We start from the raw sequence: 16959 nt of genomic DNA on the forward strand, positions 1-16959 counted from the left end.
CAACAGGTGGTCTGCCGAGCGCTCTCCAAATGTGAGCGCCTCCTGCGCTCCGTGCCCGGCTCCACGCTCCTCTAGGGCTGCGCAGGCTCGCGGACTATGGCCCGGATCCCCTCGCCCCCGCACCCCTCCTCCTCGCGCTACCCGTCCCCTCCCCTCGCCAAAGCTCGGACTCTCGGGTTGCCCTTATTGTTGGCCGCGTCTGTCACTTTGTGGGCTGGGTGACACGAATGGATGGGTTGGACACACCTTCCAGCCTACTAGAAAAAAAAAAAAAGGTCCGGATCTGCATAGACAGCGCCCTCAGAGCCTACGCCGCGGACCGGGGGAAAGCACAGCTCCCCCTCCCACATTCACTCCTCCCCGCCTTTAAGGAAACAACGCTCAGCGCAAGTAAATAACATCGTTCCCAGCCCGCCAGGGTCCTCGGTGCCCTCGCCTCGTCTGCCGGCTGAGCGCGCTCCAGCGCGGCGCGAGGCGAGCGCGCAGCGGCCCCGGCGCGCATCATGCTCCCCAGCGCCGTGGCGGCCCACGCCGGCGCCTACTGGGACGTGGTGGCCTCCTCCTCGCTCCTGAACTTCCCGGCCGCGCCGGGCTTTGGCAGCCTGGGCAAGAGTTTCCTGATCGAGAACCTGCTGCGGGCTGGGGGCGCCCCGCCGCTCGGACCACCACCGCCCCAGCACCACGGCTCGGCAGCGGCTCTCGGCGCGGGCGCGCAGGTCCGGCCCCTGCCCGCCAGCCCGGTTCCCCTCAAGTTGTGCCCGGCGGCAGAACCAGTCAGCCCCGGCGGGGCGCCCTACGGCACACGGTGGGCGTTTCAAGTGCTCAGCCCCTCGGCGGACGGCGCCCGGCTGCCGGGCCGGGCTCCGGGGGACCCGGACTGTGCCTTCCAGCCACCAGCCCCAGGTGAGCCCGTTCTCCCCTCCCCAGCCGCGCGCTGCGCCTCCCGGGCCGCGGGCCCACCCGCCCCCGTGCTCAGGAATCCGCCCGGGCTTCGAGCTTCCGAGAGCATCTCGAGCATCCGTGGAGATGCGGCCTCGGGAGTGAGGAGCGAACCACCGCTAACCGTGATGTTCCGCCCCATCTCATCCCACCAGCTTCCTCTTCCCCTCTTCTTTCTACAAGCGGTAGGGCTACCTTGAATTTCAGGCCTTTCAGTAGAAATCCTGAAGTCACCTCAGGCCTTAGCCGAAAGCTCAGCCCTGCTCCCGAGATCTCTGGGCTCGCTGGACCAATTCCACTGGGTTTCCAAAATACCCGCCCGCTTCTGTCTCGGAGGCCGAGAGATACCCGCTCCCTGGAAAGTTCTTGGCCTGAAGAGCCTCGCGCTCCCGCTTTGGGGGCTTTTGCCTCTCAAACCTTAGCGTCGGTCGGGGCGGTTGGAGAACAAGCGCAAAGATCTTTGGAAAAAGAGTTGCGCCGAGTTTTGGCTTTCTCCACTCTTAAATTTTGGATCGCTAAGGCGCAAGAAAATCGACGCCGGCTTTTTCTTCGGGCTGAGCTAGAACAGTTGAATTGGCACCTGGAGTAGGAAGTTCACCAAATAAATGAGAATTTACCCCAGCTGTTTTGGTTTGCTTGTTTTAATTCCCGCATAAAACCGAAGGGTTGTGACTGGGAAGAGAATGCGGACAGTTTAATTCTATGTTAGCTAAAACTTACGGAGGGGCTGCCGAAGTTGGCCTTGAGAAGGGGAAAAGCGTCTTAGTGACTCAAAAGCTGAGATCCAGTCGGATTAATTTTTTTTTTTTTGGCTGCATCCTTAGACGATCTTAATTCATTCTTTTAATCCTGATGGGTTTGTCCAGAATGACTAATCGACGCTTTTTCAGCAGATTTCATTGTCCCAGCAAACTGCCAGATCAAATTTATTGCTAATGACTTTATAGAATTGAACATGTTTAGAACCTGTCCTGGTCTTTCAGTTTAAAATGGTTACTAACAGAATGGAACAAATATAATTATATGAGCACCGGTCTCATTCACACAGTGTAAAACCTAAATTCTAAGCCGCATTTTTGCACCCTGGAAGAGGAACAAAGACAGTTAAAGGCAAAGTTTATGTGCCTTGGAAATCTGGGCCACTCTCTCCTTTTTGAAGTATTCGGAAAATTAGAAACGTATATAGCAAGTCCGTTTAAACAAGCACTAGTAAATAATGTCTCATAAAAGTAACATTTTCAAGAAAATTTAGTGATTTCTGTGGTTTCTGATGGCTTGGCATTATGTTCATAGAAGTTACTATTCAAGGATTCTTAAGTTGCTCTTGATCATGATTGGCTACTCCAAAAAGCTAATTTCAACCTTTGTAGATTTTACAGGTTAGATTTAAGTAAACCAAATGCAAAGCAAATACAGATATTTCAATAACTCTGAGAAATTATTTTGTATACCTGCTCTTTTCATTCAGAATATTGCAATTATTCAGTAAAGGGTATAACTACATTCTTTTTGTTTTCAAGAACATATTCATTCTGTACACTTATTGAAACATCAAAATGCAAAAATGCTTTTTGGAATAATTGAGAATGTGAGAATTTAAATTTCACTTTGAAGTATTTTAATATAGCTCTAGGCCCATATATCTCCTAATATTTTATTCAGTCCTTATTGGAGGTTTGATGCTTTCTGAGGTTAATTTTTATTTGAACAAATAACTTTTAATTTTAAAAAATCATTCTTGTAAAGAGTGCATTTAATTTTTGAAACTCGAAAAATATCTTAAGAAGAAAATTAAAACCCTGTAAATTTGTGTCCACGAATATGCTTAAAAAACATTTTTAAATAATTTGACAGAGAATACAGTTTTGTGCATTTTTTAATAATTTGACAGAGAATACAGTTTTGTGAGCACCGCTCCAGTTTTGTCCTTCCAAATGACAGATTCTTATCCTGCCAAATGTTGTGGGAATTCTTTTGTACTGTGTAGAATTATGAAGTTATAATGAGTGCTGACAGTGTTCGCTATCACCTGAAAATTAGACGAGGATGAAATAGTGATTGACGTCCTATAAAGAGTAGAAAGGAGATTTAGAAAAGGTACTGTTTTTAGAACGATAACAGTATTGCTTTCTGAAACATCAGTGAACAACCGGTTCTGATCTTCTGTGCATTAACTTAGTGGATCCCCGAATGTGACTTTTAATGATTTCAGTGTATTGATTACCCGTTTTTTCCCTCAACCTTAATTTGTTGAGTGCACTAGTCTAAATATTGAGTAAGAAAGCCTCAGAGTTGTTTTTAAGTGCATTGGTGAAAGACAGCACCATTTAACTAGGGGATTTATGCCACTGCATGCATTTCTGCTTCATTATTTCTGTTACCCACTATTAATTATACCATATAGTTCATTCATTCAGCAAATGCTTACTGACTGTCTCCCATGTGTCCAGACTTTGTTCCAGGCCATTGGGATAATCAGGGAACAAAACAGATGACCGTCTCTGCCCCTGTGGAGCTTACAGTCCATGTTCTGTCCTACTTTATGGTTTACCAAGCATTTTCATAATTGTTAGCTGCTTTAATCCTCATAATAGGCCAATTTTTTCTACAATGATTATTCCACTTGTGAACTTTTTTTTTTTTTTTTTTTGGTCTGAAGTATCAATTTAAAAACCTGTGATCTTGTGAAAAAGAAAAATATTGCCCCAAATTCTGTGATCTTGTGAAAGAGAAAACTATTGCCCCAAATATTCCTTACACTAGTTTTTCACTGAATAGGAACTAATGAGGGCTTATGGGATAACCAATTACATGTATCTTCATAATAAATCAAATTGGGATGCTATATCTGAGCCCATAGGAAATTGGTCTTTCCCTTCGTCTTGTTATGTGTCTGAAAGATGTTGACAGTTAAACAGTAACACAGATTTACAGATTATGAATGAAATTTAGCTGTCTGTGCTTCATTCCTAAAAATTGGCAAGTCTTTAAGTATTTAGAGTTAAAAAAAAGGAACACTCCATAGCTATATGTTGTCAAGTTGTGTATATAGAGTAGTTTAAAAACTTTAAAAATCAGAGCACATTCTCCAAGATTTAAGAGGGGCATGTTTAATGTGATAACAGGTAGTGAGTAGATTCACCTCCAGACGTTGTATGTGAAAAAGAGAAGCTTGGATGTCATAGTGTATTGGTGGAAATCAGGTTTGTCAAGTAAATCCTAATAATCATCAGAGATCCTTCCCCAGAAGTTTGTTAATGTCATCATTTGGTGGCTATTGTACTAGATTCAGATATCCATGCTTTTGTATATTAAAGAAGGTCTTGAAAATGTAAAAATCTGAACAATTTAAAATTTCTTTTAGTTATGCAACTTATTTTCTTCAAAGTGGAACAAATGGCCTTGCTTTTCAGTGACATTTGTTATTTTAACCATTTTAGATAATGTTTGAAATAAAGATAATTTCCTGAATGTAATTTAGTGATTATTAAATCTGCTTCTTGTGCTGCATATAAAAGGATTAGAAAGCAATTTTTTATTCTGAAGAGTTGAGTTAAACTGTCCTTTTTTTAGAAGTAATTTTGTCCAGTGGGTTGTACCATATAGTAGTACAAGCATGGAATCAGATCCATCTTATTTTTTCTGGTACCCTGTTAAGTTTCTTATTACTATTAATACCTCATGTGCACTCTGATTTTCTTGTCCACCTCACAGTCCCAGCTACTATTTACTTATTAATCTTGACTCTGTCTTAAACTATCCACACTTGTATTTTGTGTCCCAACTGGTAGTTTTTTTTCCGTTTTCACTGAGATATAGTGAAAGCGTGACATAAAATAGCTTCTCTTAACGCCTTAGGCACTTTGAGGAGGGAAGAGAAAATGGAGCATCTTGTGTTCTAGGTGGGGATTCCAGTCCAGCTGAACATTTTGTGATCTAATTTATGAAGCTAGAGTTTTGTTATTATATTTGTGCTAATGCTACGCTCTAGCTTTGTTTTGGCAAATTAAAATCACGGAATCTTGACTGTTGATAATGCTGACCCAGAACCAAGACAAAGGCAATGGGGATCCAGAAGAGGACAATGATGGGGCCCATGCTAGTAGTTCCTTGCTCAGACCATCACCCTAAAAACATCCTTTGGTGGAATTATAGATAATACCCAACAGTATTCTTATTACACTTGTATTTTTTAAATAAGCTGCTTAACATATTTGGATTTATATTAACATATTAATAACTTTTGCATAGTTTATAAGGAATCAGCTCTGAATAAATTGATGTATGGTCCCAACCTTCATAACCTTCTTCAGGTTCAGGAAGGTTTTGCAGTTCAGAGGACCAGTTGTACTAATAGACAGTCTTTTTACTTCCAGTTTTGGATTGAGAAAACCACACTGCCTCTATGTCTTGAGCTGGAATTACAAAATGGTAGCAATTTATGTGCATCTTATTTGCCTATGACATTAGTATCTGTCCCTCTCCCAGTCACTAAAACAAGCTTCTCTACTTTGCTTTAAAAGCAAGAAATCTCAATCTGTTCACATGTATTGAAGCTTTATTATTGAGGTTTAATAATAAAACAGGAGTAAATCCAGGAGGCAGGTAGGAACATTTTAGAATTTTCCCTTTACCTCTTCTCACGTTAGGGATTTGGGGATTATTTTAAGAGGCACAGTGGTTTGAATGCCCAGAAAATTGTGTACGGATTTAAGCAGAAGTAATCAGAGGATCTAGAGAGTTCAGAGTCATCAGGATGCCAAAGGGTGCCAAATGTTGTTATATGTTGCAGATGTATGACACCATATGTTCTGGACAGTTTAAAGGAATTGTCAACCGTGATTTTAGCTATGTTTGGTTACCATCAGTGTGGCTCAGATACTGAATCCAACACTGTACATTAGAGTCCGGTGTATTGCTCTTGGAGTGTGCCACCTCCTTCCTCTCCTTGTGCCCAGCAGAAATAGTCTCTTTTTGCTGTACAAAAACATCTCATGGGTAGTTTTGTCATTGGACAGTGATAGAAATTGTAGCAACTCGAAAGTAAGGGAACCAATATAGGTAATAGCTGCATTGGTAAAAAACTTGGAGCTTCTTTGCTATGAAAGTTTTTACAGAAGCAAAAATGTTATCATCTTTCAAATATTTAAACAAATGTGTTCTTATGTTAGAATTGGGAGGTAAATACCTTATTTACTCTTCAACCTACCTTCCGCCATCCTATTTCCTTTGTTGATATCATCCATAACTTTTGAATCTATCTTATTCTATCTTTTGGGGAGATTTGATTTGTGGTTCTTAAAAATGGTATTTGTCCACTTAATCGTGGGCTAACAGAGGCGCAAATAAAGTTTTTTTTTTTTTTTTACCTTATTACTGTGAATTTTTTCCACAGTGAAGGTACATAATTTTTAAGTCAGTTAAAGAACTTTGTTTTCATTCAAATACACCTGGACTCTGTCAGAAACAAAAAGGCAAATTGTAAAAAGAAACAGCATGATTTCTATGTAGGAATGCTTGTTAGAATTTCTCCTTCTTTAAGACTTCATTAGATCATGCTTCCATTTTACACTCTCTTAGTAAAAATTTGGATTTGTGCCTTAACGTCTAATGTGCTTACCAGACCCTTGTATATTTTATTCCAAAATATTTTTATTTTACTTTCAGTAATGTTTCCACTTTTAATGAAATCTCTCCCTTTCATTCCTTTTAGCCTCCAGTCAGTACCTGATTTGGCAATGCTGAGTGATTTATCACTTTTATATAAAGTTACCATAACTGATTTTATTTTTAATAGCATTATTCATTTTGTCAGGCAGCTATTAGTTGGGAATATTTCAGGGGCACACTCTTTTTGTGAGTTATATGAACAGTAAACTTAAGGCACTAAAATTCTCTCTGAAGTCAGAGATCAAAAAGTCTCTATAAGTTTTTAAACTTTTGTTTAAGAATCAAAGCATCTGGGAAAAGGAAAGGGAAAAGAAATCAGGTATTTTTTCTATATATTGCTAAAATATTTAATTGCCTTTTTGTTCTTAAATATTCCAAAGATGAACTCGGTTTTTCCCTTTTCTTTCACATGTTCAGACACCATGCATGCCATAACCACCTTGATTTCATTAATTCTGTGGCCATCAGAAATAGCATGTACAATATATACATGCCTAACAGTCCTCTTCTTGCTTGGAGAATCCCGTGGACAGAGGAGCCTGCCAGGCTACAGTCCATGGAGTCGCAAGAGTTGGATGCAGCTAAACACACACAGCATAGCAGTCCTCTGGAGAGAGCTCAAAATTTCTTGTTCCTTAAAAATTTAAATCTCTAATACTTTAAAAATTAAATTATATGAAGGAAATAGCTATTCTTTGAGAAGATTTATGTACATTATTACTCAGCCATTAAAAAGAATATATTTAAATCAGTTCTAATGAGGTGGATGAAACTGGAGCCGATTATACAGAGTGAAGTAAGCCAGAAAGAAAAACACCAATACAGTATACTAACACATATATATGGAATTTAGAAAGATGGTAACGATAACCCTGTATGAGAGACAGCAAAAGAGACACAGATGTATAGAACAGTCTTTTGGACTCTGTGGGAGAGGGAGAGGGTGGGATGATTTGGGAGAATGGCATTGAAACATGTATAATATCATATAAGAAACAAATCGCCAGTCCAGGTTCGATGCAGGATATAGGATACCTGGGGCTGGTGCCCTGGGATGACCCAGAGGTGGATGGTACAGGGAGGGAGGTGGGAAGGGTGTTCAGGACTGGGAACACGTGTACACCTGTGGTGGATTCATGTTGATGTATGGCAAAACCAATACAGTATTGTAAAGTAAAATAAAGTTAAAAAAAAAAAAGGAATAAAACCCATGAAGGCTGGTGAATTTTTTAAAAAGATTTATTTGTTTGGCTCCACTGGGTCTTTGTTGCTGCACGTGGCCTCTCTGTAGTTGTGGTGAGCTGGGCTCCTCTCTAGGTGCCGTGCGCAGGCTTCTCATTGTGGTGGCTTCTCTTGTGGAGCACGTGGACTCTAGGGCTTGTGGGCTCAGTAGTTGTGGCGCACAGGCTTGTTTGCTCCAGGGCGTGTGGGATCTTCTGGGACCAGGGGTCGCACCTGTGCTCCCTGCATTGGCTGTGGACCACCAGCAAAGCCCTGGTGAATTTTTTAATAGACTAACCTAGGACTAGATTGAGTTTAGGTGTGTTGAACCTGTGCTGTGCTTCGTCACTCAGTCGTGTCTGACTCTTAGCAGCCACATAGACGACAGCCCACCAGGCTCTTCTGACAATGGGGATTCTCCAGGCAAGAATACTGGAGTGGGTTACCATGCCCTCCTCCAGGGGCTCTTCCCAACCCAGAGATTAAATCCAGGTCTCCCGAATTGCAGGCGGATTCTTTACCAGCTGAGCTACCAGGGAAACCCATATTGAACCTACTCTAGAGTTATATTGGGCCTGAAATCAAAAGACAGTCTGATTCTTCAAAGCAGGAAAAGAGTCATTTCTGTTTGGTTATTTTTTTTTTCTTCTTCTTCTTCTTTTTTTTTTTTTTATTTCTATAGGTGCTTTTGCACTACAAATTGAACAGATGCAGCAGAGACCACGTGACCTGCAAAGCCTAATGTATTTACTCTCTGGCCTTTTAAAGTAAAAGTTTGCCAAAATTTTCTCCAAAGCAAAAATGCATATTGAGTCAATTTAAAAATAATATATAGTTTTCTGAGCTGGTTTTAGCAGTGTTTCTTAATAATTTTAAAACCTAGATTCAAGTCAGGAGCTTTAAATGACTGATTATATGATCCTAAGCAATTCGTGTAAATGCTTTGAGTCTCATTTCAAAATGAGCACAGGTGATAGGCTCACCATGGGACTTTCAGCCACACATCTCAAAAGCCTCTTGGTAACATACAGGGAAAGATGTATGGTGGAAAGATGGGTGGTTCTCACTTGGAATCTCATTGCAGTTAGAAGTCAGCTGTGGTCATCTGTGGGCTCAGCTGAGCTGGATGTCCAAGATGGATGCCCATGGATTCATATGGCAGACAAGGATGCTGGCTGTTTATGGGGTGCTCAACTGTGAGCTGTTCTAGCATTCTTTGATGATTGCAGTGAACTGTGATTTCAGGGTACCCCAGCTTGACGAGAAGCCAGACTCCAGACACTTGTTGGCGTTGTGAGGATAGTGGAGAAGGTGCCAGTGTGAGTGTCCAAACAACTGGTCGTTACTTCTTGCCACAACATATGACCGCAGCAGGATCCTTCCATATAGTCCCTTGTTATTCCACCACAGCTCATCCACCATAGTTAGGTGATTTTTTTTTAAGTTGCTCTGACTGTATCAAGTTTATCCCTATCTGACTATCAGATCAAATAAAAATATTCAGTTTTTCCTTTAAGACCTTCATTCTATCAACTGCATTTAGCTCCTCCAACCACATTCCTTTTTTTCAGTTATACATAAATATATATTTATATATATCTTGTTTCTCATATTCTTTCCCATTATAGATTTTTATAAAACATTGAGTATATTTCCCAGTGAAGGTCCTTGTGGGTTATCTGTTTGTGGATAGCAGTATGTATCTGTTAATCCCAAGCTCCTGATTTATTCTTCCCTACTGCTATCCCCTTTGGTAACCATAAGTTTCTTTTCTATGTCTGTGAGACTATTTCTGTTTTGTAAATAACTTTGTATTATTTTTTTTAGATTGTACTTTTAAGTGATATTATATAATATTTGTCTTTGTCTGACTTCACTTAGTATGATAATCTTTAGGTCCATCCATGTTGCTGCAGATGGTATTATTTCGGCTGAGTAGTATTCCTGTGTGTGTGTGTGTGTGTGTGTGTGTGTAGCAGCTGACTCTAGTATTCTTGCCTGGAAAATTCCATGGACAAAGGAGCCTGGCAGGCTACAGTCCATAGGGTTGCTCAGAGTCAGACACAACTGAAGCAACTTAGCACAATACACACACACACACTCACACACATCTTATTTATCCATTCACCTGTCGGTGGACATTTAGGTTGCTTTCATGCCTTGGATTTAGTAAATAGCGCTGAAATGATTGTTGGGGTGTCCAACCACATTCTTAATGCTCACACCTTTGACCTTGGTCCAGCAGTCAGGCTGATCTTAACCCGCCCTGTGTGTCACCATCATCCTTGCCTTCTTTTATTTTTTTCATGCCACCTTTCTTTCCTGGAATGCTTTATTTCTCTTCTTATGCCATTCAGATACTTTCCCAGTCAAGTTTCCAGATGAAGATGCTTTTCCTGCTTAAAGCCTTCTTGACAGAGGCTTCCTGACGATACTCTTTTCTTTTTACTTGCTAATATGTTTTAGTGCAGGTCTGAACCATGCTGCTTCTTTTTATTTGTTGTCTTAGAATCGATCCCAAATTGTGTAATAATGGTAGGAGTAAAGGCTAACATTTATTGAGTGCCTGCTGTGTGTCAGGCATTGTTTTGTGTTCTATTCAGTGGTCTCATGCTGACTATACATTGTAATCATGTGTGCAACTTTTGAAAAAATATTAATAGTATGTTGGGGGACCCACTCCTACCAGCCTGATTTAACCCAATTGCTGTGGGGTTCGGGCTCTGTATCTTTGAAAAGCACTCTAGATCATTCTCATGTGTATTCAGGGTTGGCAAACAGTGGTTAGGGGAACACATGGTACTATTTTTTTTTTAAGATCTTATGGCCATGGGAAATGCCTCAGATTTTATAGGACAAAATTGAATTTGGAGTATGGAAATATTTGTATTTCATTTATTTGATCAGCAGATCCAAATCTGTAAGTTATGGAGCATTTAAAATTAGAAATTTTTCCAGGGAGGGAAGCTACCCTATTGTAATCTTTGTCATCCCAGCACACATGCATTATATGGCACTTGATAGATAGTAAATATTATTTGCATGGGATTAAAAGGACAGAATCAAACAAGTAGACACTGCACTTGATTATTTTCTCATGAACTATACCAGACTATTAAGACCTTTGCTTTCTGTCTCTGAAATACTCAAAGCAAAAAACAAACAAATAAAAAAAAACACACACACACACACAAACACACAAAAAACTGGACTTCTGTCATTTCTTGATGAGCAGAAAGGTAAAGGATGACTTAACTTGCTTTGTCTTGTGATGGAAGGCATGTTTGCATGTGGATCACATAAATGAATTACTTCCAGCTTGTGTGATAAAATAAGTCATACCTTATTCAATAAATGATATTTCTTAGGTTTTATAACTCATGACAGATAGTTGTCATTCTTTAGAGATTTTTTTGGGGGGGTCCTCTTAAGATAGTCTGTTCAATTGTGTCATATGTAAAGGTCAGGAGTTTAGATTTCTTTATCCCCAGTACCCATATACCCAGCAATTGAAGGAGGTCATTAAAATCATCCTTTTGAAATTATTTAATTCCCTGTTATTCTTTCCCAGAGGTATGTTTTGATCCTTCGGTTGCCTTCGTAAGACATCTTGGAACCTTTTCTCTTTTTCTCGTCCTTCTTCAAATGTTCTGCCCAGTCGGCATAGCATCACAGTGGTTCCTGAAATTTATTTGAAGGTTTTATTAGTGGTCTTTAAGATTCTTCTTTTGAAATGTCAGCCTGCACCAGTTAGTACCACAGTTTGCTATGACAATAAAAAGAATGTGGTTTCACCCTATTTAGATACACTCTGTTCTCCATTGGTAAAGAAAGGGAAAATTTTTTAAAAAAACAATAAAATGTTTTGCTTGCTTTCTAGACCACAGAATTTTGAAAATGATTTCTCTGTAACTAGGCTTGTAACCATCCTTGACTATGGGGTGCTTTTGTCACAGAACCATCTAGTTAGGTTTAAAAAAAATCAGGCCAGTTCACCATTAAGTTGGCTCTAAGTTCCCATCTTAATTAAACATTCAAAATAATTAATAGTTTGATTTTGTGTTTTCAGATAAGTCAGAACATGTGATTAAGAAGTGAAAAGTTCACAAAGTTTTCTCTGAATAAGCGAGTTTAGTCATTTGGATTCAGACAGTTTTGTTCTAGAAATTTTAAATCATTTGTTTGTAACTTGAAACAGATTCCCACAGAACCCAGAAGGCAGATTTGTTGGCAGAATACAAAATTTGGAGTATCCTGAAGTGATGTGCTCAGAGAACCTAGCATCTTGCTGCAGGACCCGACAGTGTGCATTCCCCCCACCCCCATGGGGAAAGCCGTTGGTTTTTCTCTTATGGAGAGCTGGGGAGATACAGAAATGTCTGCCTCTTACTAAGTTTCTGCCAGTATGTGTGCCTGACATCCTTCTCTCTCATGGCTAAGAACTATTAATACATATTATGCTAAAATACCTGTGTTTCCCTTGTCTACTGAGAACAGTCATTGTCACATTCCAGATGCATGCCCATTTGAGGATGAATATTAATAAATGAAATAGCAAGTGTTAACTTCATAGCCAGTCTAGCGCCTATGTGTAATAAGCATTCCTGTCATATATATTGTTTGGTAAGCTTAAAACAAGTTGTTCCTAACATGGTAAATGATAAAGTGAGTGCATCTAGATTGCACTGATGGGCTTTGAAATGCATATCATGGTCTTGAAATTGCCTTGTTTTCTGCTCATTTCAGAGTATCTCCAAAGTAGTTCCTAAATGGTTTGCTAAAGTTTTAACACACCTGTTAACTTGTCACTTTGTTTTTGTCATACTTGAGTTTCCATTTTTTGCTCACTGCTTGAAAAAGTATGTGATTGACAAACATTAAAATGTAATATATATTTTTAATGCATTGGATTGTTTTAAATGGCTATTTCTTCACACCATTCAATATCCCGGCCATCACATACTCCGTTAGATTAACATGTGACTCCTGTCCAAGTAGGAGCACGTAAAAAAATGGAGCACTTAATTGAAATTCCACAGTGATTTCCACATAAACCAGCTTAAACAAGATGTATTTATGTGCAGAAATTAGGAATCAACTAATCTTCTGTGTAAATATATGTGTGTCAATTAGGTGATTTTAAATGCTGAGAAAATACTTTACAATGGAACTTTAAGCCTGGTTATGTCACATGTAGTTTTTTAGCCACTGTGGAGTTGCTACAGTAGACGTAGCAACTGTCATTTTGATTACAGATTTACTATATTAAGATAGAATAGTATGGCATTATATAAAAAATGGTTCAATTAAATTTTTCTGGTTAAATTTAACACTAAGAGCCTATATCTCAGAACCTCATTTATCACGATTGAATTTAATTGAACACTTGTCTCAAATGAACCGTACTTTTTTTTTTAATTGGAGGCTAATTACTTTACAATATTGTGGTGTTTTTTGCCACACATCCACACGAATCAGCCATGGGTGTATATGTGCTCCCCATCCTGGCCCTCCCTCCCACCTCCTTTCCCATCCCACCCCTCAGGGGCATCCCAGTGCACCAGCCCTGAGCACCTTGTCTTCATGCATTGAACCTGGACTAGTGATCTATTTCACATGTGATAATATACATGTTTCAATCTATTCTCTCAAATCATCCTACCTCGCCTTCTCCCAGAGAGTCCAAAAGTCTGTTCTTTATATCTATGTCTCTTTTGCTGTCTCACATATACGGTCATCATTACCATCTTTCTAAAATTCCATATATATGTGTTAATATACTGTATTGGTGTTTTTCTTTCTGGCTTACTTCACTCTGTATAACAGGCTCCAGTTTCATCCATCTCATTAGAACTGATTCAAATGCATTCTTTTTAATAGCTGGGTAATATTCCATTGTGTATATGTATCAAATGAACCATACTTTAAAAAAATTCCTTGTTTTCATTTTTAGGGCTGTAGGATTAAACTGAGAAACTTTTTGGCTAGAATAGTAAAATTTGTAATTTGTACCTAGTGTGCATTGTTATATTGATATCAATAGTATCACCATATCATACTTATTTTCTACACTAGATATTGAGCAAAAAAAAATTTTTGTGTGTGTTTCCAACTATTATGATAGATGCTTACATGCACATATGTAAATGCAACATGGCTGAGCCTTTTTCTTTTACCTCAACTTACAAAATGCCAAGCAGCACAATAGCTATAACTCGAAATACCTATGGAGTGCTTAGTTTGAGGTGAAGTAGGTTAACAGAAATGCTTGAGAATAAACATGAGACAACTTTTATTATATATATTAATATCTACTCTTCAAAGTGCTTCATATATTCATAGAAACATTAAAAAATGTAACTCTTAACTCTGCCTGAACAATGCCATATTATTATAACATTGTTGCTATTTAGTTGCTAACTTGTGTCAAAACTCTTTTGCAACTTCATGGACTCAAGCCCACCAGGCTCCTTAGTCCATGGAATTTTGCAGGCAAGAATACTAGAGTGGGGTGCCATTTCCTTTTCCAGGGAATCTTCCTGACCCAGGAATCAAACCCACCTCTGCATTGGCAGGCAGATTATTCTTTACCACTGAACCACCTGGGAAGCCCTATTCTTATAAGATGTTAAGTTCAAATAAAGTGTTGTAACATTTCTGTGATGGTTTTTCAATCAGCATTAGAACAACTTATGTTAACAATGACAATTTAAAAAAAGTTTTATAGAACATCAGTTCAGTTTAGTTGCTCAGTCGTGTCCGACTCTTTGCGACCCCATGAATTGCAGTATGCTGGTGGGCTGCCGTCTATGGGGTCACACAGAGTCGGACACGACTGAAGTGACTTAGAAGCAGCAGGCCTCCCTGTCCATCACCAACTCCCGGAGTTCACTCAGACTCACGTCCATCGAGTCAGTGATGCCATCCAGCCATCTCATCCTCAGTCGTCCCCTTCTCCTCCTGCCCCTAATCCCTCCCAGCATCAGAGTCTTTTCCAATGAGTCAACTCTTGGCATGAGGTGGCCAAACTACTAGAGTTTCAGCTTTAGCATCATTCCTTCCAAAGGAACCCCAGGGCTGGTCTCCTTCAGAATGGACTGGTTGGATCTCCTTGCAGTCCAAGGGACTCTCAAGAGTCTTCTCCAACATCACAGTTCAAAAGCATCAGAACTTACTGAATACCAAAATGGATCTCTTTTTCATACTTTGGTTAGTTGGCATGTTTTCAAAGTAGCATTGACATTTTATTACTTGAAAATTCAGGTATTAAAAAACTAAAACCATTGACATTGACAGCTTTTCATCATATTGTGACCCCATGGACTATAACCCCCCTGGCCTCCCTGTCCGTGGAATTGTCTAGGCAAGAATACTGGAGTGGGTAAGCCATTTCCTTCTCCAGGGGATCTTCCCAACCCAGGGATTGATCCTGGGTCTCCCATATTGCAGGCAAATTCTTTACCATCTGAGCCACCAGGGTAGCCATATTATAGAAAAGACCCTCCATTATGGTTAATTTGCAATTTGACAGCATTAAGGACCATGAGACCATAAAATTATTTTATGTACTTATATATTTATTTTGACATGTCCCTCAAAGATCTTGGTAAAATAAATGAATGCTTCTCAGTTGGTTAAAATATGAGTCCGAAATTACTCTGTTCTTGAAAAAGGCATGTATTTGCAGCAAAATTTATATTCACTGTATATGATTAAGAAGTGAAAAAAGTTTCCATTGAAAATAAAGGGAGAATAGTAAAAATATTTATTTTCAAGTCATCCTCTAGATTTAAAAGTTATCTGTTACAGAAGATAGTATGTTTCAGAGTGTCAGGGGAACAGGGAAAAGATTAATTCCTGATTTCCTGTTTCTTAGTTTTAAGATTATTCATTCATTTATCAAAAATCTATTGACTATTTAGAATGTGTCCGACACTCTGATGGTTATGTGATGGTAAAAGCAAGTTACCCACCTAAGGAAATCTCACCTGTGTTTATATTATTTTAAACCCTACTGTACAAAAGGACATATTGTATTTAAGGTACTACACTTAACCAAAGCCTGGCATATAGTGAGTGAAAGTGAAGTTGCTCAGTTGTGTCTGACTCTTTGCGACCCCATGGACTGTAGCCTGGAAAATCCCATGGACGGAGGAGCCTGGTAGGCTGCAGTCCATGGAGTCACTAAAAGTTGGACACGACTGAGCGACTTCACTTTCACTTTTCACTTTCATGCATTGGAGAAGGAAATGGCAACCCACTCCAGTGTTCTTGCCTGGAGAATCCCAGGGACGGGGGAGCCTGGTGGGCTGCCGTCTATGGGGTTGCACAGAGTTGGACACTACTGAAGTGACTTAGCAGCAGTACTGAAGTGGGTTGCCATTTCCTTCTTCATGGGATCTTCCCAACCCTGGGATTGAACCTGGGTCTCCTGCTTTGCAGGCAGACAGACACTTTACCGTCTGAGCCACCAGGGTATATAGTAAGTGCTCAGTACAGGAGAGCTACTAATATTCTGTGACATCCTTTATAGCCATTTTTCATCTGCTGAGGAACAGAGTTTAAAATTTCTTTTATAAGATGTATCAAGTAATGATAACTATTCTGTATATATGTATTAAAAATGTTCTGAATAGCATAGTTTAATAAAGTGAGCAGAGCAGAATTGTATGGCAACTCCCTATACTATAAACACACATGCTTTCAGGTTAACTAGATATCACTTGAGATTAAATGTTGTTACTATTCTCAAATACTTTTAAGCATGTAAAAGTGATCAGAAAAAGCACTGTTGTCATTGAGTTACTCAGTAAATTAACTGTTTTCAACTTTGGAATCCAGCTGTCTATATATTTCAAAGCACCTTCTGAAAATAAAAAGTGGAGTAATATAATCTCTATGAAAACTAAACTGAAGCATGTAACATACAAGTTGTTTCTTGGTAAGTTTTGTATCTAGAACTGTGCTGCTCAATGTGTTAGCCCCTAGACAAACAAGTCTATTTAAACTTTAAAAAACTGAAATGAAGAATTCAATTATGCAGACATACTGGCCACATTTCAAGTGCTCAGTGGCATATATGACAAGTAGATACATAACGGACACAGAGAGAGAGGATGTGTCCATCAT

At 39.5% G+C, this 16959-nt stretch overlaps 1 protein-coding gene across 1 annotated transcript in view; it reads left to right on the top strand.

Moving 5' to 3' along the window:
* The first annotated feature begins 498 nt into the window (after nt 1–498).
* The window catches only part of DBX2 (developing brain homeobox 2), a 38276-nt gene continuing 21815 nt past the window's right edge, over nt 499–16959 (top strand). The window contains exon 1 of the mRNA XM_004006426.5: nt 499–903. Coding sequence (XP_004006475.1) covers nt 504–903 — 400 coding nt within the window. The 5' untranslated portion in view covers nt 499–503. The remainder of the gene's footprint in view (nt 904–16959) is intronic.

The sequence above is a fragment of the Ovis aries genome, chromosome 3 (genome assembly GCF_016772045.2).
Source record: "Ovis aries strain OAR_USU_Benz2616 breed Rambouillet chromosome 3, ARS-UI_Ramb_v3.0, whole genome shotgun sequence".
NCBI lineage: Eukaryota > Metazoa > Chordata > Mammalia > Artiodactyla > Bovidae > Ovis > Ovis aries.